The sequence below is a fragment of the Nipponia nippon genome, unplaced genomic scaffold (genome assembly GCF_047370975.1).
Source record: "Nipponia nippon isolate SJK-2023a ecotype South Korea unplaced genomic scaffold, ASM4737097v1 scaffold_4, whole genome shotgun sequence".
Lineage (NCBI taxonomy): Eukaryota > Metazoa > Chordata > Aves > Pelecaniformes > Threskiornithidae > Nipponia > Nipponia nippon.
In genome coordinates this window covers 126749438-126771891 of record NW_028262358.1, presented here as the reverse complement: position 1 = coordinate 126771891, position 22454 = coordinate 126749438, and the positions used below count along the sequence as shown (strand labels likewise).

Genomic DNA, 22454 nt, shown 5'->3' with positions numbered 1-22454 from the left:
AGGTCCAGCACTGGTCGCTCTCACCCACCTCCCCGCCCCAAGCAGGGTCCGTGCTGGGGATGGCTGGAGCTGCTCTGGACTCCCCAGCCCTGTTTTAAGGGTTGCTGTGCTCTTGGGAGGAGTTTTTCCTGGTATCCAAGGGGAATTTCCTCTGTCCCAGCTTGTGTCACCAGCCCCTGCCCTGTCCCTGTGCCACAGTGGGGGGGGGTCTGGTTCCAGCTCCCTGCACCCCAGGAGGCAGCTGAGGGGCCCCATCTCCCCCAGCTGCACAAGCCCAGCTCCCGTCCCCCCGGCGTCCCCTGACCGGCCGGGTGGCCCTGCCTGTTTGTTCCCAAGGGCCCAGACTGGGCCAGGAACCAGCCGGTGGCAGGGGAAGGGTCCTGCTGGCACAGCCCAGGCACAGGGGTCCCCTTGGCTGCCAGGGCACTGCCGGCCTCCCGGGCACCCCACTGGGGCCCATCCCAGGTTCACCAGGACCTGCCACGCGCAGGAGTTTCATTTCCCCCACTCCTGCGGGTCCGTCCTCACCCAGCCTCCGGGATCCTGCACCCCAGCCCCTGCTCAGCTTGGTGGGAAGCAGGCTTGCTGCGGGGTGCCCTGCTCTGCTGGGTACCGGGGGTCCCAGACGGGCCCAGCAGCCAGCCCTTGCTGCACCCCGGCAGGGGCAGGGGATGGCAGCAGGGGACACCCCCATGGTGGCCCAGCCCCAGGGGACCTGTCCAGCCCCAGCCTTGGCCCCACGAGGAGCCCCTTGCCATGTGCATCATCTGCTGCATCAGCCGTGACGCCATGGTGGCGCGGGACGAGGTGGGTGACGCAGCCAGCACTGCCACGGCCCTCCTGGGGGGCCCAGCCGGCGGGGCAGGGGGCGTGGGCCCCGACCTGGCGCTGATTGCGGCGCTCCCGGCTGTGTACTCAGCCAGCTCATCCCAGCGCTGTTTGCTCGGTGCACCCAGGGGACGGTGCTGCCGAGATGGCGCCAAGCCCAGCAGGGGGCTGGCGGGGCCGGTTGCGGTTCCTCACCCCCAGGCTGGGGCTGCAGGCAGGGGGGCAGAGCCCCACTCGCAGGGTCCGGAGTGCGAAGCTCCCAGCCGCAATCCCACCCTGGGCTGCTGGAGCCGAGCTGCGCAGGGGCTCCCCAGGGACGCAGCCCCTCGCGCGGGGTCCCAGGGGCACTACTGGGGTGGTGGGGCTGGGGGCCAGCTCAGTGCGGCAGGGGCTGCGCCCAGGCCAGACCCCCATGGAGCCGGTATGGAGCTGTGTTGGGGGCAGCCCCTCTGCCCACCCAGCCCACACACCACACCGGAGACAATGTCCTCACACACAGTTTAATGTCGGAGAGGGGCAGCTCCAGCATTTGGGGAACTACAGCAGCAGGGTTGAAGCTTGCCGAGGCATGCCAGGGAGAGCGATGAGCCAGCGGGTGCCAATGCTGCCCCACAGCGCTGGCTCAGTGCTGACCTGTGCGGGAAACTGGCCTCAGCACCGCACGGCGGGGACCCTGGGATCCCTGCCCTGGCCCCGCAGGCAGGGAGACAGGGACAGCCTGGGAGCCCCAAGGTGTGAACTCCCCCCATCCCCATCCCCATCCCCATCCCCATCCCATCTGTCCCCAGGAGGTGCCTCCTCTGCCCCACGGCACCCCACGGCCTGGCCCCATCCCCCCCGCCTCAGTCCCGGTGAGGGTCTCACCATGGGGAGAGCTCGCCGGCTTCTGCCTCGGCCCCACATCTGCAGAGGGAAAGTAGGTGACAAGATGGAGACAGAGACGCACCGGCACGCTGCAGGACCTGTGCAGCCGCATGCAGGCCATGGCGCAGCCACACAGCCACGGTGCTGGGCGTGGCATGGCACATTCCCCCCTCCATGGGCACAGCAGCCCCAGCCCCCTGGGCCCCACTGCGCCCCAACTGCTCCTGCAGCCCTGGGGCCAAGCACAGCAGCCAGGCACTGCATGGCACAGCATGGCATGGCACGGCATGGCACGGCACAGCATGGCATGGCACAGCAGGGACTCACCTTCCGCGGCTTCGGGCACCTCCAGGCTGTCCAGCCGGTCCTCATCTGCCGCAGTCTCGCTGCCATCCCCAGGTCCGTCTGCCTCATCCTCGCCCAGCGGCTCTGCAGGGCATGGGGACAGCTCAGCCGGGGCCCTCTTTCCCCATGGCATGGGCAGCCCGGGGACCCCCAGGAGGGATGTGACCAGCCCAGTGTGGGAGCCTCGCCCTGGCACGGGACACAGCAGCCCAGGAGCCAGGAAGGGTCATGGGGCAGGCCGCGCCCCGCAGGGTCCCTGGGCAGTGCTGAGGGGCCACGCATCCCTATTCTTGTGCACGAGGGGCTACATCCCCATGCAGGGCGCGAGGTGGCAGGGGGCTCCGGGTGCCGCAGGCAGTCCCACACACCCCTGAGCACGGCAGTGCTTGTCCCGGCACCGGCACCTGTCTGGAACTCGATGGTCCTCAGCATCTCCGCCACATAGTCCACGTTGATGGAGAAGTGGTCCATGTTCTCGTAGCCGGGCTCCGGGCGGCTGCTCATCGACACCTTGGACATGTCCGTGATCCTGCAGGGCAGGCAGACCCCTGGCAGCTGCCAGAGTCCAACACCCACGGGGCCGCCGTGCCCCCAGCCACGGCCCAGCAGGGCCAGCCACGGCTGTGCCCCCCCCCACCCCCAGTGCCCCCGGCCCTGTGCCCCCCCCCCACCACTGCCCCCAGTGCCCCCGCCCCAGTGCCCCCAGCCCTGTGCACCCCGGCCCCACTCACTTTTTCAGGAGCTCCTTGGAGTGCTGTGGAGGAAAGCGGGGGGGGTCAGCGTCTCCCTGGAGCAATGGGACCTGGGACCCCAGAGGCCAGACGGCACCCGCCCACAGCCCCACCCCAGCACATCCCAGGGCAGCCCCAGATCCTTTGGAAGGACCACGGCCCCCCGCAGCGCCCTGCAGGGCAGCCCCAGCCCCCTTGGAGGGCCGTGGCCCCCTGCACGCCCGCGGCCCCCTGCACGCCCGCGGCCCCTGCCCACACAGACCTGCAGGTACACGGCCATCTGGGGCTCCTCCATGGCCTGGATGGCCGACTCCACCAGCTTGGAGGAGGCCTCCAGGTGGTCACCGTACTGGCGGATGAGGCCCCGCACGCGCTGAACCTTTGCCTCCTGCTCGCGCGCGATGCTCTGCAGCAGCTCCTTCTTCCGCTCCTCCAGGATGCTGTACAGCGAGTCAAAGCGCAGCCCCAGGTGCTGCTTCTGCCGCCGGCCGTTCTCCTGCAGGACTGCGGGACTCAGGGGCTGCCCCGGTCCTGCCACGTCCCCACCACGGGCACGGCGCCAGGGCCGTAGGCAGCACGCAGGCACAGCCCCTGGCCCCCACCTCAATGGTGCGGCAGATCTCCTCCATCTGGGTGATGATGGCCTGGATGCGGTCGTTCCCCGCCACCAGCATGGCAATGCCGTCGCTGAGCTCGCTCTGGGACAGGACGGGACGGGATGGGAAGGGCGCGAGGGCCGGCTGGGTGGGCAGCCCCCAGGCCCCTCGCCGGCCCCCCCCAGGGCCACCCACCTTCTGGCGCTGGTAGACGGCGGGCAGCGGCGCGACCTCGCAGTCCTTGTGCGCCCCGAAGACCTTGCAGAGGGAGCAGGTGGGCGCCTCGCAGCGCAGGCAGTAGATGTTGATCCGCTCGTCCTCGTGCTCCTCGCACATCAGGTGCTGCTCGGCCTTGGCGTGCAGCGGCCTGCGGGTGGGGGCCGGCCACCGCTGCCCACCGGTGGGCCCCAGCCCCGGGGACCCCCCGGCCACGCGTGGGCCCCGTTCCCCTCCCCCGCTCCGGGTGGGCTCCCGCCTCCAGCCCTGTGCCTGCCGCCCCCCCCGGGTCCCTTTCACCCGCGGGGCTCGCCCCCCCGGGGGGTCCCCGGTGCCCGCGCGGGCTCCCCGCACCTGGCCGACTCCTGCTTGTAGATGTCGATGATGTTCTCCACCAGAAGGTTCCGCTGCAGCCCGTACACCCCGTGCCGGTCCAGCACCACCTCGTGGCGGCACGACGGGCACCGGAACCGGCCGCCCGACGGCACCGCGCTGGAGCCCCGCGACTGCCAGAGCGGGTTGGAGGCCTGGGGGGCGGCGGGGCGCGGGTCACGGCCGCGGCACCCCCGGCAGCCCCCGGCAGCCCCCGGCAGCCCCCGCCCCAGGCTCTGCCGCCGGGAGCGGGACCCCGCGGGGCCCGGCCCCTCCCGGCCGTGTGCCCCGCATCCCCCGGGCGGGCACGGCCACGGCCCCGGCCCCGAGCCCACCGACGCGACCGGGCCGTCCTCGCCGGGGGTCCCGGCGGCTCGTCCCGGGGCCGGGGCCGCATCCAGCCCCCCGCCGGTCGGGGTCCGGTCCGGGCGCACCTGGAAGACGTCGTTGGCGCACTTGCGGCAGAGGTTGTGCTGGCAGGGCAGGATGACCACGGGCTTGGTGAACATCTCCAGGCAGATGGGGCAGATGAGCTGCTTCTCCAGGCTCTCCATGCTCCGCGCCTCCGCCAGCAGCGGCTTCAGCCCCACCGCGAAGTTCATCGCCGCGGTCGCGGCCCGGCCCGGCCCGGCCCGGCCCGGCTCTGCGCACCACGGCCCCGCTCCGGCTCCGGCTCCGGCCCCGGCCCCGGCCCCGGCCCCGCTGAGCGCGGCGCTAATTTTAGCCGCCCCCGCCCCGCCGGGGCCGCCGCAGCTGTCGGCGGCGTCGGGTGACACTGAGTCACGGCGCCGCGGCGGGGCCCAGCCCCGCGCCCGGCCCGGCTCCCCCCGGCCCGGCTCCCCCCCGGGGACCGGCTCCCCCCCGGGAACCGGCTCCCCCCCCGGCCCGGCTCCCCCCCGGGGATCGGCTCACCCCCGGGGACCGGCTGCCTCACCGGGACCGGCTCACCCCCGGCCCAGCTTACCCCCGGGACCGGCTCACCCCCGGCCCGGCAGCCCCGGGAAGGCAGCGGGGGCTGAGCCGCACTCCGCTCGCCCCGGGCAGACCCCCGCGCCGTGCCCGTCCCACCCCAACCCAGCCCCGAGCCCGCGGCCTGGGCAGAGCCCCGCTCCCCCCCGGGGCTCCCCGCCGCCTCCTGCCCGGGGAGGACGAGGGGCTGGGCCCGTCCCGCCGGACCCGGGCGGCTGGGGCGGGCTGGCGTGGGGCGCCCGGCACCGGCAGCGAGCAGGGCCCGGGAGGGCAGAGCGGCCGGGAGGTGCCTGCTCTCCCCTGCAGGCAGCGGGGCCGGGCACGGGCCGGGGTCCCCCAGGCCCCACCGACCCTGTCCAGCGCCAGTGCCCCCCAACAGCAGCGTGGAAGGGCGCCCGGGAGGGACGGTGCCAGGAACACCCGCGTCCCGCCACTCGCCCCGCCACTCCGGCTATATTTAGGGGGTGAGACAGAGCCCGTGCAGCTGCAGGCAGAGGCTGCTGCCCGGGGGAGTGGGAGGGAAGGGCCAAGGGCTCGCTCAGGGCCAAGGGCTCGCTCAGGGCCAAGGGTTTGCTCTGTCCCCCTTGCCCCTCGCTCCCCCGGGACGATGGGGCAGCACCGTCCAGCCCTGCCCCACAGCAGGGCCACAGCTCCCGGGAAAGCAGGGCAGGAGTGGGCAGCCTGGGCGGGGAGCAGGGCTCCGGGCAGCACGGCGCGCAGGACGCGTGCACCGAGCCCTCGGCTGGCACGCGCAGTGGAAAGAGCCCCAGGGCCAGCGCGAGCCACACCGCCGCAGCACCGCTGCTCCTGCCCAGGGCGGCCGTCCCCCACGGGGCCGCAGGGAGACGGGGACGGTGCCACACAGCACGTCAGCAGCAGTAGGAGCGGGGACAGTCCCTGCGGACGCCCCAGTGGGACCCGGGTGCCTGGCCAGGCTGCTGCTGCCCTGCACACTGCAGCAGCAAGGAAGGGGAAAAGCACGGTCCCGCAGGAGGCAGCGCTGGCTGGGGGACACAGAGCTGTCCCAGGAAGGTGACAGGAGACAGAGTGACGTCCACCCCTGCGAGAAAGCACCCCCCGCGCCACAACACTTGGGACACAACCTGCCTACTCCACACCCTGCTCAGCCCAGCACCGCTGCAGGACCCACAGCCGCGGCCCCCCCCAGCGCAGGGCAGGGCCGCGCAGAGGCACGTCCCGCTGCAGAGGGTTCAGGCGGCCCCTGACGAGACAGAGACCACACAGAAACGCGCTCCCCTCCTGTCATCCTTTAATGGTGCCCATAAAACATACAAACCCAAGGAAAGTGCCTGTACTGGGCCCAGCCCTGCAGGGAGCCTGCCAGCAGCAGCGAGCGTGGGGTGCAGCCAGTGCGCCGGGGCTGCGGCAGGGCAGAGAGGAAGGGGGTACGGAAGGTGGCACCCCAACCCCACGAGCAGCATTTGGCACCTGGCACCCAGCAGGAGGGTCCCTGTGAGGGCAGGCAGCAGGCTGAGCCCGGCCCCAGAGGTTACAGTGCTAACGGTCTCGGACACGCTCGGCTACCTCTCGCAAGCTCCAGAGCCTGGCCTGGAGAGGTCTCCGCTTGTGGCTGCTCGGGCCGGCTGCCGGCGCCCAGGGCCGGGCAGGGGCACAGCAGCAGGCGAGGCACTGGGGATGGGGTGCAGCAGCGTGGGCTCCAGGCCACCTCCACCACCACTGCTGGGAGACAGGGGCAGCGCCCTGGAGCTTGAGCAGGGGCAGAAGAGCCTCTGCGTTGATGCTGGCCAAATTAACCTGAGATTCTAGCCACCCTGAGGCTGGAGAGCCACCCCGGGTGGCATGACCGGGGTCCCGGAAAGTGACAGTCCCAAAGGAGGATCCCTGCCCGGAGTCCTGGGGGAGCCGGCGGGGCTGATGCCAGCCTCAGGCCTCGGTCCTGGTGCTGACAGCTGGCAAGGGCTCCGCGCTGGCAGGCGGGGGCTGCGCCACAACAGGTATCTGCGCATCTGGAAAAGAAGAGCTGCCAATCAGCGGCTCAGCCCTGTCTCGTGGTGCCAGCGAGCAGGTATCTGGGACGTCCCAACACCCCCATGAAGGCTCCCGCAGACCAAGGCTCCCAAGCCTCTAGCCAGCACACAGCCATGCAGCAGTGCCCCCTACCCCACCGAAACCTGCAGAAGTGACCCAGTGGCAGTCCCTGTAGACACCAGTATGGCCAGTACCCAGGGAACAAAGCCAGCCTGGAGCACAGCTGCTCACCCTACGCTCCCTCCCCAGGAGTGCACGGGCCCAAGCGTCTCGCGACCACAGACCCTTACAGGGGCTTCAGGGAGCCCTTGCCCAGGGGAAAATGAGGAAGGAGAAGGCATCCCCACGGCCTGGGCGGTGGTTCCCTCCACCGCCGTCACCAGCCCCGGTCCGGACAGGAAAACCCCGAGGGCTGGCTGTTAGGCAAGAGATGCGGCCAAGTCAGACCTGAGCCTCAAGCCAGAGCTCCAATCCCCACGCGAGGTGGGATGGGGGGAGCCCCCCAGAGCCCCACACGAGACAAAGCCAGGTGGTCTCAGCCGCTGGGGCTCGAGACAGACAGACAGCTTGACTCACCTGCGCCCATCTGTGCCTCCAGGTCCTTGGGGTCGACGTACTTGTAGGACTCGTCCTCCTTTGGCGGGCAGCATGTCCCGCAGCAGAAGAAGCAGAAACAGCAGCAGCAGCAGCAGGTCAAAGCGCCACAGCACAAAACCAGGGCCTGCAGAGGAGGGGACGGCAGCCCCGTGAGACCACCCGAGCCCCACCGGCAGCCGGGCCTCCGTCCCAGCGGCCGCGGCAACGCCCCGCACGGAGGACGGGCTGCGCAGGGCCGCGGCGGCGGGGCAGGGCTCACCTGGAACCACCACTTGGACATGAGGAAGTAATGCTTGACGGCATCGTCGCCGAACTGCTCGGCCACGTAGAGCCCCAGGGAGCCGTACTGGTCGTAGAGACGGCGCTTGTCCTCGTCGCTCAGCGTGGCGTGGGCGCTGTTGATCTCCTTGAAGCGCTCGGCTGCCGCCGGGTCGTCGGGGTTCTTGTCCGGGTGGTACTTGAGTGCCAGCTTCCTACGGGGCACCGCGGGTAGGACGGGCCCGGGCCCGGCACCGGCCCCGCACGCCCGGGCCCCCCGGGACCGGCCCCCCCCGCCCGGCTCCGGGGCCGCCCCCCGGCCTCACCCCCGGCCCGGGACCCCTCGGCCCGCCCCGGCCCCCGCCCCGCCGCGGGCCGCCCCCCCGCTCCGCCGTACCGGTAGGCCTTCTTGATCTCCTCGGGGGAGCTGCCCTTCTGCAGGCCCAGGACGCGGTAGAGGCTCTCCCCGACCCGCGACAGCTTCCGCTGCGGCCGCCCGCGCTCCGCCATGGCGCCCGCGCCCCGGGGCGGACGGGGACGGGGACGGGGCCGGAACCGGAGCCAGCGCCCGCCCCGGCCCGCGCCCGCCGCCGCTCTGCGCAGGCGCCGGGACCGCGGCCTCTGCGCGCCCCGGCCCCGGCCCCGGCCCCGGCCCCGGCGGCAGCCCGGCACCCCCCTAACACAGCCCGGCACCCAGCCCGCACGGCCACAGCCCCCCGCACACGGCGACACCCCGGCACCCCCGGCACCCAGCCCGCACGGCGACAGCCCAGCACACCCCGGCACCCCCCCTGCACGGTGACAGACCCCGCACACGGCGACACCCCGACACACCCCGGCACACACCCCGCACACGGTGACAGCCCCATCACACACCCTGCACAGCGGCACCCCCCCCGCACATGGTGACACCCCAACACACCCCAGCACCCCCGGCACACAGCCTGCACGGTGACAGCCCCATCACACAGCCCGGCACAGCGGCATCCACACACACACAGTGACACCCCAACACACCCTGCACGGTGACAGCCCTGGCACACACCCCGCACACAGTGACAGCCCTGTCACACACCCTGCACAGCGGCACCCCCCCACACACAGTGACACCCCAACACACCCCGTCACCATCACACACCCCGCATGGTGACAGTGCCGTCACACAGCCCGGCACAGCGACAGCCCCCCGCACACGGTGACACCCCAACGCGCCCCATCACACACCCCGTACGGCAGCACCCCTGCACACAGTGACACCCCATCACACACCCCATACAGCAGCAGCCCCGTCACACACCCCACACACGGTGACACCCCTCACCCACCCCGGTACGCGGCGGCACCCCCATCACAGCCCCGGCGCCCGCCCCGCGGGTGGGCAGTGTCCCCGGCCCGCAGCAGGCAGCAGACTGGGGGTCACGCTGCTCCTTTATTGGGGTACAAAACGAAGGCAGCCGGGGCAGCGGGGAGGGGGCAGCGCCCCGGGGCTGGGGGCACAGCGGAGCCTCTGCAGCCAGCAAAGCGGGGGCAGGGGCCAGGCCCCGGACCCCCAAGCAGACAGACCCCGCTCCGGAGCCGCTCCTGCTGCCTCCGAGGGGGACGCGAGGCCACTGCTGCCCTTGCAAAGAACCTGAACAAGAGTGGCGAGGGCAGCGCAGGCCGTGGCCGAGCCAGCCTCCCTTGCCCCCCCCGGGACACCGGGCACCGTGGAGCCCGCGGGGACGGGCTGGGCCCTGGGCATGGCCCCCGCGGAGCCGGACAGCCCCAGCTGCCCGGGCGCTGGGAAGGCAGCGGGAGAGCGTTTGAATATCAAACCCTGCTGCCAGCGCGGGGCGAAGGCCGCCCCCGCCCTCCTGGTGCCGTGGGCCAGCCTGGAGCCCGCGCGGGACCAGGGCAGGGAGGGGATGGAGTCTCAGATCGGTGGGGACAAGGTGGTTCCTTGAGGAGATCCCCAATCCCTGATGTTTTTCAAGTAGCTGGCCTGCCCCGCTGGAGAGCCAGGTGGGCAGCTGCTCAAAATAAATACAAATAAATACAGATTCCAGCAAGGGAGCCTGCCGGGCACCCAGCCCGGGCCCGGAGGAAGCCTCAAGGGGACCAGATCCCGTCCCCCTCCTCCCCAGGGAAGAGGGTGACCAGCCCCTCAGGCACGGGTCGCAGGGAGACCACCGCTCCCTCCCGCAGGCACAGCCGGGCCGGGGTGCAGAGGCAGGTCCTGGGGGGCGAGGAACACCCTCCTCGCCCCAGGGGCCGCTGGAGATGCCATCCTGCCCGCCCTCCCTCCTCGGAGGGGAGGATCGGCCCCCACAGGGCTGCTCCTGCGGGGTGGAGGGAGAGGCTGGCAGCGAGGGGCTCATCCTACGGGGCAGGAGAGCCGGGGGCTGGCAGGGCTGGGGCTGTGGGTGGGTGGGCACAGGCTGGCAGCTTGGAGCCCCTCCTGGGGGCAGAGGCAGGGGGCCGGCCCCACGGCCAGCCCGGCTGGCGGCCCCATGGCCAGCCAGCTCAGCAGTCCATGCCATCGCTCTCACACCAGGCAGAGGGGCCATCAGTGCCGAAGTACCTGTCCCCAAAGTTACCTGAAGGACAAGAGGACAGAGTGAGGCGATGGCAGCACCGTCCCCGTCCCAATTCCCCCCCCCGAGCCCCCTCAGCGTGGCCAGGGGACACCCCCCCGGGCTGCCGAGGCGAGGGGCTGGGGGCCCGGCCCGCGAGGCACAGCACACCCTTGTCTGCCCTCACCGATGCCCGGGATGATGTGGAACTCCTCGTTGATCCTCTTGTCCACAGCAGTGGTGATGATGCGGACGCGGGGAAAGGCGTAGGCCACGGAGTGCACCCCCATCTCCGCCATCAGCAGCGACAGCAGGAAGATCCTGTCCTCCTGCACGTCATGGTCCTGCAGCACGCAGAGCCGTGAGAGCCCGGCCAGCACCAGGAGGGCCGCACGCCCCCGCCCCACACCCTGCTGTCCCCAGCCCCTCACCAGCAGGACGCGCACTGCCATCATGGCTGCGGCTCCCGTGGACACGGTGCTGTCCATGAGGATGACGTAGTCCTCGCTGATCTCCTTGGGAAGGCGCAGGTAGTGGAGCTGAGGAGGGAAGGAGAGGCGGTCACCCATCCCACGCTGCCGGGGGGCTCTGGGCCAGGGCAGTGGGCGCCACTCACCTCGGGCTCCCCCGTGTCGTGGTTGGTCTGGATCAGGATCTTGCCCAGGCGGATGTCCTTGCACACCGCAGTGAGGGCCTGCTCCATGGTCTCCCCTGCTCGCAGGATGGACACACCCGTGATCTGGGGAAGGGACGGGAACACGTGCTGCGCAGGGGAAGCAGCCGCTCCGGTGAGCTCCCGTGGCTCTGGCACCACAGGAGCGGGGAACAAGCCCTGCCGAGCAGCTCGCCTGCACAGGGACGGACCCCAGGAGCCACCAGGTTTTCCCAGTCCGCGCCAATCCAAGATGGGGCAGCTGTGTGCTTGTGGGGAGAAAGGGGCCAGGAGAACGTCTCACCCTCTGCCTGTGGAAGCGCTTTCCTTCGTATGTTGTCCCCTGGGGCGTCTCCACAGTGACAGACTGCAGAAAGGGGAGGAGAAGGCAGCGCGGATGAAGCCGGGCCCCCGCACGGCCTGGGGGCTCAGGAGGGGGAGGCATGGCTGTGGCCGCACCAGAGGAGCGGTCGCGCACCTTCAGTGGCAGGAAGGAGAGGGCATGTTCAATCAACAGCCTCATCAGGCGCTTGGAGTAGAAGATGAATTCGTCCCTGGTTGTGTCCTTGTTCCTGTTGAGGGAGGACACCCGCGTGAGACACAACCACCCCAGGCACCGCTGCAGGCGTGGGGAGGAGCGGCTGGGAGCTGCCCGGCGGGAAAGGGCCTGGGGGTGCTGGTCAACAGCCGCTGAACATGAGCCAGCAGTGTGCCCAGGTGGCCAAGAGGGCCAGTGGCATCCTGGCTTGTGTCAGGAATGGTGTGGCCAGCAGGAGCAGGGCAGGGATCGTCCCCCTGTGCTGGGCACTGGGGAGGCCGCCCCTCGAATGCTGTGCTCAGCGCTGGGCCCCTCACCCCAAGGCGGCCGTGGAGGGGCTGGAGCGTGGCCAGAGCAGGGCAGCGAGGCTGGGGCAGGGGCTGGAGCCCAAGGCTGGGGAGGAGCGGCTGGGGGAGCTGGGGGGGCTCAGCCTGGAGAAGAGGAGGCTGAGGGGAGCCCTCATCGCGCTCTGCAGCTGCCTGAAAGGAGGCTGGAGCCGGGGGGGTCGGTCTCTTCTCCCCAGGAACAAGCGCTGGGACGAGAGGGAACGGCCTCAAGCTGCGCCAGGGCAGGGTTAGGTTGGATATTGGGAAAACTCCTTCCCCCAAAGGGCTGTCAGGCCCTGGCCCAGGCTGCCCGGGGCAGGGGCTGAGTCCCCATCGCTGGGGGGATTTAAAAGCCAGGGAGATGTGGTGCTTGGGGACATGGTTTAGTGGTGGCCTTGGCAGCGCTGGGTTAACGGTTGGACTCGATGATCTCAAAGGTCTTTTCCAACCCTAACGATTCTGTGATTCTATGAGATGAACAGAGTCCCTGCTCCACCCCGCAGATGACAAACAGGGCTCTGGAGGAAGGCCGGCACAAACAGAGAGCAGTCCGTGGGAGCCTGGACGCTCTCAGGGAAGGGACACAGTAAGCACTGATGTTTCAGGGCTTGCTGAAGACCTAGGGTGTTCTCTAGAAAGGACCACACGGTCAAGAAACACGTTCAGTTCCCCTGGAAGGGGGACGTAAAGGCTGCAGCAGATCATGCAGATCGGATAAAGTGAAAGGATGCCACACGATGCTGCTGTCCTCTTTGGGACAGTTCAGCTGACTCCGCGTGGTGGGCTAGCTAGACTGGCAAAGTGAGTAAAGCCAACAGCAGAAAGGAGATAAGTGAGCGCAACATGAGCAGCCTGGTGTAGATGTACACCCTGACCCTGTACGCAGATGAGGCAGGTGCCCGAGAAGCAAGCGCGGAAGCGCAGCATTACTCGCTCTGAGCACGACCTCTAATCGCTGCTGAATCCCTGCCGAGGATTTGCAGGGCTGGAGATTTAGGACGTAACTGCTGACTACGTGGAACGAGCCAGGAGAAAAACAGGGGGCGGGAGCAGCAGAACGTCAGGCAGCACCATCGGTTCTTGGGGCAACAGAAACTAAGGAGCAAGCGGCACGTGTTTTGCACGGGCCCTGCCACGGGAGCATGAGGTGGAGCAGGAGCACAACCAGGACGGACCACAGCGCAGCAGGACAGACGGCTCTGGGAACGCCTCAACGTGGAAGAGACCGGACTGCGCCACGGCCCAGAGCAGCTGGGCTACCTGACACCGTCAACGGGAAAACATCGGACATGTTCTCAACTCATCTACGTACCAAGTTAGAGATAAACTACTGCCGGGAAGCAGACAGATTTTGAAATACCTGGTGCTATCACAGCACTGAAGTGCTGAGGGCAGCAAGAAATAAAATAAATAAAATTAATAGAAACGAGAATAAAACCACAATGGGACTGCAATTCACAGGAAACCTCCCCTTCCCCCTCAGGAGGAGTAAAGCCAACTGTACGTGCACGCACGCTAATCCCCGTGCCGGGGCAGAGGGGGAAAGAGGCTGGCTTTTCTTGCTGGAAGCGTTCTGACCATCAGCACACATACGTGTCGTAGTCTTAACTTGTTCGTCCCACAAAAGAAACTGCTGCACAAAACCTTGCGCTTCCTGCAACACATAGTTCTCAAAGCACGGTAAGACGAGCGTGTACAGCACGTAACGACAGGCGGGACCCAGTCCCACGTTACTCAGAGGGTATTTTCAGGTGAGCAGAACAGCTCCTCCCCCAGCACCGTCAGTGTCAAGTGCCTGAAGGCAAAGTACCTACAGCAAGAGGTCACGCAGCAGGAAAAGGAGGAGAATCTAAGATGCGCTTGTCATTTAAAACGTGACCATAAAGAACCTACTGATGTCCACCTATAGCTCCCACCGTCTGTGGCTGCTTTGGCAAAGGAGTAAGTAGCAGTAATGTAAGTGCCATTTCACTGGGCAGCTGTCAAGACCAAGCTCCTGGCTCCCCGGCTGAACCATAACCAAGAGGCAGACTGAGGCCGAAGGCCTGTGGTTAACAAGACGCAGCTGAAAGGCCTTTTCTCTTCTGTGACCTCTGTCTAAAGCAGCGCGGCCTGCGTGTGCCCCCGGTGTTTTCTGGGGAGTGTAAGGAACAAAGGAATCGTACAGACATTTGCCAGTTTCCAGATGGAGGAGGTGGAACTGGCAACAGTCCACAAGAGGCAGAAGGATACTGAATATTTTTACTCTGTATTTTAAGACATCATCTGCCACTTCTCACATCTCACCACGATGACAGACAGCCCAGCCAACAGTGCTCAGGAGAAGGATAAACAGTCGCTACTATCCTGAGATATTTTTGCGGCCAGCCCTGGGCAGCTCGCACCCGAGAGCTCCGCAGCGACCAGAAAACCCAACCAACGTGGACATTTCCAACGAGCCTGGGGGCAGCGGGGCACTCCCAGAGAGGTCAGAAAATCAGTTTGGGTCTGGAAGAAGGCGGCGCCCTGCCTACAGCTCTTCAGCGTGGGCTTTCGGCACAGGCGCTCCCTCGCGGGTGGGCTGCGCCCGCGTGCTCGCCCACGGCAGCTTCGGAAGCACCGCCCGAGCTCCAGGCGCACAGGCCCGGCAGCAGCCCTGGCTCCATGGGCAGTGCCTCCCAGCCAGCCGCCCCCGACGAGCCCCACGCTGGCCCTGTTGGCCCCACGGCCGCTCCGCCGCGGGTGGGGGCAGTCGGCCGCCCCGGCCAGCCCCTGATCTGGGTGCGACAGGCCCATTGGTGCTCCCGCAGCAGCAGGTTCCTCCACAGCTTCCGAAAGGAGTGCCGGGGAGGGAGGAGTATCCTCGGTCCTTGCACTGTGAAGGCCCAGCGTGCCTCCCTTTTCATGCAGAGGTGAAGACAACCAAGAAACTTCTCCTCACCCAGGGGACAAGCAACCATTGACGATGCAAGGGGGAAGGGGTGCTGCAAGGGAGGGCAGCCCCGACATCCCCTGGCAGCAGGGGGGGACCCTCCCCGCAGCGGTCAGAGAGCGGGATCGCTCCAGCCATGCCTCCATGCACTCCCAAAGGGGACACGGCCACCCACACGCCAGGCCTGCTCACCCTGCTGCGCAACAGCACGGGCTCGGACCCTCCTGCCATCGCCCAGGCAAAGCCCGAGGGCATGCGCCGCTCCAGGCGCTGCCCACCCCTCGGCGGCGGGGGCAGCCGAACCCCAGGCAGCGCGCACACCCCCGCAAGCCGGGAGCCTGCAGCTGGGCACAGCAGCACTGCAGCCAGCAGCTCCCGAGGACCTCGATCAGCCCTGGCACTCCCAGCAGGAGATGGCAGAAAAGCACCGGGTGGCCTGACGGGAACCAGCAAGCGTCTGGCTGGGAGCCTGAGCACGGTGTCAGCTTAGCTCACGAACAGGAGCGTCTGTAGCTGAAAGCCAGCCATCGCATTCGGGCCCCTGGGAAACTTCAGCACGGACAGGTTTCATGTCTGAAGCACCTCCTCCGGCATTAGTAACTTCCCGGCATGCAGGGAGCACCTCGCTCTGCCTCTCACCGAAGCACCAACAGCCACACGCTTCTCGAGGGCAGCTCCAGCGCAGGATGACGTGTCCTGCCAGAGCACAAAGTCCAAAGGCTCGGGCCGGAGCAAGCTTGCTAAGAGAGGCAGGCGACCCACGCCACCCACAGGCTGTGCCGCAGGGGATGTCCCGGAGCCTTTCCACGAGCGGGGGGGTACCAAGAAGCAAGCGGTGGAAAGGAATTGCCGTTCTCCTGCGGCAGAGAGAGCCCAAGATGCTTCAGGGCTGCTGGGGGGCAGAAGGGACTGTTCAGGCCCTGCAGAGTCCTGACGGGTGGCACGAAATGCTCCTATTGACTCCGGTGATCTGGACCCGATACCGAAGCGTCTCATAAGTTGGAAGATATGACCCTTATTACACTGTCCATCCTCAGCCTGATCACGAATAAAATAATTCAGCTACTCTAGTGCAGGACTATTTTTCAGTTTCTGCCTCTCCACAGTAACAGAAAATCACTCTGGAAACCACTTCTCCCCAAGATGCCAAGCCTGAATTTGCCATGACTATACTCAGCGAGATGCTCATCTCCTGCCACAAGATAATCTTCCAGGAGGGCCCTCAGAGACAGAAGGCTGAAGCACAGAAGGGCCTCCAGTGTTGAACAACAGGGAAACAACGTTGGCCGGCAGCAGCCTGGCAAGCCGAGATCAACAGGCTGTCTCCAAGGGAGCCGCACTGGGAATGCAGGATGGAAAAAGGGAGGCTGGAGGGAAATCCTGGTTCACAGCTCTCTGGCGCATCCACAGACGCCGGGTTTGGTGTGCCAAGGCACTCCGAAAGGCAGTACTGGTGGGAGCACCAGCACTCCACGAGGGCTGCCACCGCGGAAAGGGGCCGACAGCACCGCAGCAGCCAGAAGGAAGACGAGAGATTGGATTTGCCAAGACACAGTAACTGCACGCACCGAGGTGTGGGAAGCTTGGCAAAAGGCGTGATTCAATGCCCTGCCAGTCTGGACCTCGCCAGGGAGCCCAGGAGAGCGTCAGCAGGCGGGGAGCAGCGCCTCTGGAGCAGGGGGAAGCCCAGGAGGTCACACATGAGGACCATGAACAGTTCTACACCATGCTGAAGTCACGCAGAAGCAAACGAGTGCTGCCAAGTATCACCTACAACCACCAGAAATACAAGCTGCCTTGCTGTTGCTGAATACAGGGACTTTTTAGCAGAAGAGTTCCTCAGCTCAGCGATCTTAGTAACAGCACTGCTTCAGCTTTCCTTGCTTTCTGGGGCTGCAGCAGGATTTGAGGGGGTGGCTGACAGGCCAAGTCAACGCCCCTCATAAATGTGGTGTTTTGCATTTACCATCTGGAAGAGGCAAAGTCCGCCTTCCCGCAGCCCTGCCGCTCGCACCGGCCGGCTCCAGAAGCACAGCGCCGCTACAGTAACCCGAGATCAGCGGCGCTGCTGGACTCCAACCACAGCCTGCACGAGTTTGATCCCCTCCCTCCCCGGGGCAGCTGAACAAACTCCCAAGTCTAAGCAGATTAAGGTTATTAGACGCTTGTGGCGTAAAGGCAGAGGCACAACAGGCCATTCCCGGCAAGGCAAAAGGACGCGCACTTCAAGGAGGAAGATGGGAACAGCAGCTACAGATGAGAGAGGATTTAGTGCCTGCCCACGGTGCCGTCCCTTCCGGACGCGGGCTGGTCAGACCTGGCACTTGGCACTGCTAACGGATCAGCCCAGGCTCACGTTCAGTGGCTCTGCCCAGGCAACAGGAGGAGCTGCAGGCCAAAGGTCCGTGCCAGAGCCTGTGAACAGGAAGGCGAGCGACGGCTGCCGCACAAAGACTTGCATTCTTCTCTCCCTGCACAACCCCGGGTAAGGGAAAACTGCTCCTTTGCCAGCGCACAACACTCAGCCTCTGGAGGTGCCGTTCCCCCAGGATCTCCCTTCCACTTTCATCTACCACTGAGCGCACGGACAGCAGATGAACTATTAGAAGTCCACAGCCTAGGGGTGAGGTACGTGGGCTTCAGACACCGGCACAGGTCTCTGCCCAGTGCGCGTAAGGTGCCACATCACCTGGCTTTTTCCTGCTGTGAGCTGCCTTTGGAGCCCGCGCTTCGACGGGGAGGAGTCGCGGGAGGAGCCTGGAGAAGGAACACCTCGCTTCCTACAAGGAGGTGCACAGCCTGCATCTGGTTTTGGAGAACGTAACCTCATGACAACACAGGGCTTCGGCAGCCAGCCACAGTGTGCGCAGGCGCAGAAGAGCCCTGCTGAGCTCAGCGTCCCCTTTCTGTTTTACAATCCAGCGACAGAAACGCACACAGAGGCTGCAAGCTCCTGCAACCGCAGTAACAAGGAACGTCTTAGTGGTCCCATGGGATTTGGCTCTTGACCTTTCGCTAACACTACTGTCACCTGGAGAAAAGGAGCATCAGTGGGGAAGGAAAAGATCAAGTGAGCAATGAAGTCATGGAAGCAGCAGCCTGGGTCCCTTCTGTAAGCTGGCTCTAAAACCAAGTGCCTCAGCAGAGAGGCAGCAAGGGCACCTCACCCCGGGCCACCAGCTGCTAGGCCTGTGCTTCAGCTAGGAAAGAGCTAACCAGTCTCCTCTCATCATACGAAAAGCCTGCCTGTGGCTCAAAAGTCACCCCAGGGCAGATGTGCCAAGGTCTTGTTGCCAAAAAAGTGCCTGTAGGCTGGAGCCCGCTATGTTCAGCAGTCCTGCTCCAAGACGACACCTACGTCTGAAGCCCTAAAGGCAGAGGAGGGAAAACTCACACCAGGTTTTGGAGCGTGATCCTACAGAACAGCACTTCTGTGAGGGACAGAAGAAATCCTGAGGGAGGCAGGCGCCTACCTGATGATGGTGTGCATGCCTCGCACCTGCGGTGTGTTCTCCAGGACGCTCAGCGTCTTCGGCAGGGGCTGCCCTTGGTGGGCAGAGGCCAGAGCTGCCCTGCAACAAGGAAGCAGTGATCAGAGCTGCACAGCACATGCACAGAGCCACCGTGCTGGACCCCCTCAGAGGAGGGCATGGCCCCCGACGGAAGGAAGGCTCCTCCTGGAGAACCCACTGCACAGGCTGGACACCAGAAAGCGCTAAGCCTTCCTGCCCTGATCCCTAGGAAAGCCCCACACCTGGCACCAGGTACGAGATCCCAAAGCAGTACCACCCCGTAAACCTGGGGCAAACCTCCCCTGACCACAAATCCAGCTGCCTCCACACACACGAGCCTCCGCCGGGAGCGGGAGCAGCAGCTCTGCATGGGCAAGACCTTGCTACACATCCTGGGACAGGGCTGCCTGGGTTGCACTGAGGTACGAGGACTGTCCCACTGAGGCTGCCTACACGGTGTGCCAGGGAACACGGAGGGCTGTCCAGGGCACTTCTCCCACAGAAGGGAGCAGCCTGGGGCACTCCAGCATTCAGGGCAGGAGCCATACTCCAGGAAGGGACAGGAGCAGCGCAGGGAGCCAGTCACACGAGTCAAGCGTAGCTGCCATGGGATGGGTTACACAGGAGCCTGCAGCCACAGCGATACAACCCCCAAGAAGCTGCCTGCAGGGCAGCCACCTCGGCAGTCGAGGAAGAGCAGCTACGCCCAGGCATCTCAGCAAAGCTTTGGCCAGCAGGGACAGAGAAGAGGCAGGACTTGGAGAAGAGTGGGTGCTGGCAGCCCTCCACCCCCAGCCCAGGAACCAGCCCCTCTGCGGCTGGCAGGGTCCCCACATACCTGACGGTGATCTCACGCTGGGTGGTAGAGCGGAGTCATCCAGCATGGCAAAAGGGGAAAGAAAGGACACCCGGTCACTGCAGAGGCCAGGCACAGCCACCGGGCAGCCCCCGTCCAGCTCCCACCCCTTCTCCTGGGGCTAAACCAAGAGCAGGAAAACCACCGCTGGCCACAGCTGGGAGGCAAGGGCGGGCTGCCGGGGCGCAGCCAGGGGCGAGCGAGGTGGGGACGGCTGAGGTCAGAAGGGCTGACTGGGACCGAGGGGGACAGCAGGCAAATGAGGCCAGGCCAGACCACAAGTGCCAGGCGTCACTGCCGGGGCGGGCGCCGTGCCCAGACCCATCTCCATTTCCCCAGCCCCCGCGTCGCAGCTCTGTCTGCTCCGAGAGCTGCGCTAAGACCTTTTGTGAAGGGAGAGGCGACACCAAGAGCCTCTGGGTGCTCCAGGAGCACAGGGCTGTGACCAGCCACATCCTTTCCTCCACGTGCAGAACCCTCCTCCTCCTCGCCTGCGCTAGCAGCGATCCATCAGCCCACACCTCACCTTCTCCAGCTGGCTGTGCACGTGCTGCACAATGAGGTCCAGGGCCACAAAGTTCTCCCCACCTGACAAGAGAGCGGAGAATCCGGGTCAGATGCACGCTGACCAAACCCCAACCCAGGACACCCGCTCCCGATGCTCGGATCGGGTCTGGCAAACACCGCGCAGTCTCACCCCTGGGCACCACAATGTCGGCAACCTGCACGGTGGGCTCGATGTACTGCTCGAAGGCCGGCTTCACAAACTTGTTGTATTGCTTGATGACACCCACGATGTCACGCCCACGTTCCATGATGTCGCGTTGCAGCCGCCGCACCAGCCGGATGTCAGAGTCCGTGTCCACAAACACTTTCATGTCTAGGAGCTGGAAAACTGGGAGGGGTGAGCACCCCCTGTGCAGCCCCCCATCAGTCCTGCCTCGTTCCCCTCGCCCACAGCCCAGCCAGGTCTGATCCCCCACAGCGATGGCATCCAGCGCTGCCTCCCCTGAAGCCTCTGACACGGAGGTGCTCTGCCAGCAAGCGGTGGGTGACCTCTCCCTCTGCAGCCCCTGGCCACCACCCTGCCCCGGCGGTACCGAGGGCTGGGCCTCATCCCACCCGCAGCACACCACCGCACGCCTCCTCCCGCGCCCCTCACCAAGGTGGGCCACCAGCCACATCAGGCAGCGATACCTTCAGCAACTCCTTGTTCGCAAAAGCTAGTATCCCTTCAAACACGATGACGTTGGCCCCATACACCGTTTTCTGTGGGCAAATAAGAGCCGTACTCATCCCACCCCCCTCACGCACACCGCAGCAACGCCAACGCTCGGCACAGACAGCGCCCCAACCCCTGACCCACACCGTGCTCTCACCACCCATGGGCAGAACCCCCCACAGCCACCCGACATCACCCAGCCTTTAAGGGCCCTTTTCCTCACCCCTGCGCTCGATGCCCCAGCCCTGCATTGACCCAGAACCCAGTGCCTTGCTCCGGAACCACAAACCTCTGCCCAACACCTCTCCCCAGCCCCCATCCTCCCTGCACTCCTTCATGCTCCGCGCTGCAGCTGCTGCCCGAACTCTGCGCTGGTCCCTGCTTCCACATCCCTCTCCGTGCCCCCTCCCTGCCTCTACACCCCCACCCCCCCCAGAGCGACCCCCCACACCTGATGGCCCCCAGCCCCTCCCTCCTTTGCCCTCCCCGGCCCCACAGCCCCCGCACTCCCTACCCCTGCCCCACAGGCCTCTCCCCCCTTCCCGGGGGCTCTCCCCACAGCACCTGGCCCGCCTGCCCTCCCAGTGCCTGGCACGGCTCCCCGGCGGCACCCACCCACTCGCGGCGGCGGCTGTGCGTGGTGAAGTCGTAGACCGGCACCTTCACGCTCTTGCCCTTCTTGAGCTTGCGGAGAACGCTGACGAGCAGCTCGAAGTCAAAGGCATCGGGGTGGTCGAAGTTGTAGTCGCTGCGGGCCGCCAGCGCCTGCTGCCCCTCATCCAGCACCTGCAGGCACCGTCACCGCTCAGCACCGCGCCAGACCCCCGACCCGCGGACACTGTCACCGCTCAGCACCGCGCCGGACCCCCAACCCGCGGACACCGTCACTGCTCAGCACCATGCCAACCCCGCCGGCCCTCACCTTGTAGAAGGAGTCCATGGAGAGCAGCACGACCCAGGGCACGTCCAGCGCCTCTATGATCCGCGTCGCCACTGTCGTCTTGCCCGAGGCGCTGCCACCGCACAGGCCTGGGGGCAAGCAGGTGGCGGCACCGCAGCGGCCATGGCCCAGCCACAGCTCTGTCATTTCCCCAGCTCCACCCCGGTTCCAGCCCCGGTCCCAGCTCCGGCTCTGGTCCCATCACTTCCCCGGCCGTGGCTCTGGGCCCGGCTCCAGCATTTCCCGGGTTCTGGCTCCAGCTCCAGCCCCGGCTCCATCCCTTCCCCGGCCCCAGCTCCAGCTCTGGCTCCATCCCTTCCCGGCCCCGGCTCCATCCCTTCCCCGGCCCCGGCTCCATCCCTTCCCCGGCCCCGGCTCCATCCCTTCCCCGGCCCCGGCTCCAGCCCCGGCTCCATCCCTTCCCGGCCCCGGCTCCATCCCTTCCCCGGCCCCGGCTCCAGCTCTGGCTCCATCCCTTCCCGGCCCCGGCCCCGTCCGCCGCTCACCGATGACGAAGGCCTCGTCCACGGGCGCGCCGGTCTCGCTGTACCAGGGCGGCCGCCCGGCCGTGTAGATGGTCCGCTTGCTGGTGCGCAGCAGCGGCGGCTCCGGCTTGCACTGGCTGGCGGTTCGCCGCCGCGGCGAGGGCGCCAGCGGCAGCCGGCTCAGCAGCGAGCCCAGCGGGCCGGGGCCGGGGCCGGGGCCGGGGCCGGGGCCGGGGCCGGGGCCGCGCTCGGGGCCCGCCGCGCCCCACCGCTCCTCCGCGCCCGCCGCCGCCATCTCCCCGCGCCGCCGCGGGCCGGGCGGGCCGGGCCGCGCCGCGGGGGCTGCCGGGACGGGACGGGACAGGCGCGCGCGGCTCCCGGCGGCCCCCGCGGCCCCGCCCGCGCCCCGCGCCCCGCGCTGCGGCCCCCGCCCCCGCCGGGGCACCGGGAGCCGCCGCCCGGCACCACGACCGGAGCCACCGGGGACGGGGACCCCACCTCCGCCCCCGGCCGCCTGTGCCCGCGGCACCCCCGCACTGCGGAGCGCGTCCCGGCGTCCAGAGGGACCCTCCCCTGGCCCAGTTTGTGCCCACGGCCCCTGGCCCTGGCACAGGGCACCACTGGGAAGAGCCCGGCTCTGTCCTCTTGGCACCCTCCCTGCAGGTATTTGTAGC

The 22454-nt window shown here is 67.2% G+C and overlaps 3 protein-coding genes across 7 annotated transcripts; all 3 read right to left on the bottom strand.

The window, feature by feature from the left end:
- Window positions 1–1314: 1314 nt before the first annotated feature.
- TRIM54 (tripartite motif containing 54) lies at window positions 1315–4662 on the bottom strand. 4 transcript variants are annotated; one of them, XM_087774452.1, is made up of 10 exons: window positions 4387–4662; window positions 3935–4107; window positions 3560–3731; window positions 3371–3466; window positions 3031–3264; window positions 2769–2791; window positions 2442–2566; window positions 2020–2121; window positions 1693–1731; window positions 1315–1461 (listed from the first exon to the last, which is right to left on the bottom strand). In XM_087774452.1, exons 1-10 carry the CDS (start codon window positions 4552–4554, stop codon window positions 1451–1453), a joined length of 1143 nt encoding a protein of 380 aa, XP_087630578.1. In that variant the 5' UTR covers window positions 4555–4662; the 3' UTR covers window positions 1315–1450. The 4 variants fall into 4 exon arrangements, with proteins under 4 accessions (XP_087630578.1, XP_087630577.1, XP_087630575.1 ...); XM_087774451.1 differs by having other exon boundaries at window positions 2406–2566; window positions 4387–4649; XM_087774449.1 differs by having other exon boundaries at window positions 2406–2566; window positions 3371–3731; window positions 4387–4649.
- Window positions 4663–6174: 1512 nt separating this feature from the next.
- On the bottom strand, window positions 6175–8385 carry DNAJC5G (DnaJ heat shock protein family (Hsp40) member C5 gamma). Its single transcript, XM_087774453.1, has 4 exons — window positions 8184–8385; window positions 7788–8001; window positions 7508–7652; window positions 6175–6909 (listed from the first exon to the last, which is right to left on the bottom strand). The coding sequence occupies exons 1-4, from the start codon at window positions 8294–8296 to the stop codon at window positions 6827–6829; spliced, it is 555 nt and encodes a 184-aa protein (XP_087630579.1). The 5' UTR covers window positions 8297–8385; the 3' UTR covers window positions 6175–6826.
- An 817-nt stretch (window positions 8386–9202) lies between these two features.
- On the bottom strand, window positions 9203–22080 carry LOC104009150 (uridine-cytidine kinase-like 1). 2 transcript variants are annotated; one of them, XM_087774489.1, is made up of 14 exons: window positions 21802–22080; window positions 21278–21384; window positions 20971–21141; window positions 20331–20402; window positions 19831–20020; window positions 19660–19721; window positions 19116–19132; window positions 18239–18337; window positions 11469–11562; window positions 11295–11357; window positions 10955–11077; window positions 10770–10877; window positions 10526–10682; window positions 9203–10362 (listed from the first exon to the last, which is right to left on the bottom strand). In XM_087774489.1, exons 1-14 carry the CDS (start codon window positions 22073–22075, stop codon window positions 10289–10291), a joined length of 1611 nt encoding a protein of 536 aa, XP_087630615.1. In that variant the 5' UTR covers window positions 22076–22080; the 3' UTR covers window positions 9203–10288. The 2 variants fall into 2 exon arrangements, with proteins under 2 accessions (XP_087630615.1, XP_087630616.1); XM_087774490.1 differs by having other exon boundaries at window positions 21016–21141.
- Window positions 22081–22454: the final 374 nt, after the last annotated feature.

Bases quoted from the DNA above. Each gene is read 5' to 3' on its own strand.
- TRIM54 (XM_087774449.1), bottom strand. From the start codon at position 4,554: ATGAACTTCGCGGTGGGGCTGAAGCCGCTGCTGGCGGAGGCGCGGAGC. The intron at 4,108-4,386 runs GTGCGCCCGGAC...GCCGCCCCCCAG, and splicing joins GCGCCAACGACGTCTTCCAG to GCCTCCAACCCGCTCTGGCA. The intron at 3,732-3,934 runs GTGCGGGGAGCC...CCCCACCCGCAG, and splicing joins TACAAGCAGGAGTCGGCCAG to GCCGCTGCACGCCAAGGCCG.
- LOC104009150 (XM_087774489.1), bottom strand. From the start codon at position 22,075: ATGGCGGCGGCGGGCGCGGAGGAGCGGTGGGGCGCGGCGGGCCCCGAG. The intron at 20,021-20,330 runs GTATCGCTGCCT...CCAGTTTTCCAG, and splicing joins CGAACAAGGAGTTGCTGAAG to CTCCTAGACATGAAAGTGTT. The intron at 11,563-18,238 runs GTAGGCGCCTGC...CTCCCTCAACAG, and splicing joins GGCATGCACACCATCATCAG to GAACAAGGACACAACCAGGG.
- DNAJC5G (XM_087774453.1), bottom strand. From the start codon at position 8,296: ATGGCGGAGCGCGGGCGGCCGCAGCGGAAGCTGTCGCGGGTCGGGGAG. The intron at 8,002-8,183 runs GTACGGCGGAGC...GGTGCCCCGTAG, and splicing joins GAGATCAAGAAGGCCTACCG to GAAGCTGGCACTCAAGTACC. The intron at 7,653-7,787 runs GTGAGCCCTGCC...CCTCCTCTGCAG, and splicing joins TGTCCAAGTGGTGGTTCCAG to GCCCTGGTTTTGTGCTGTGG.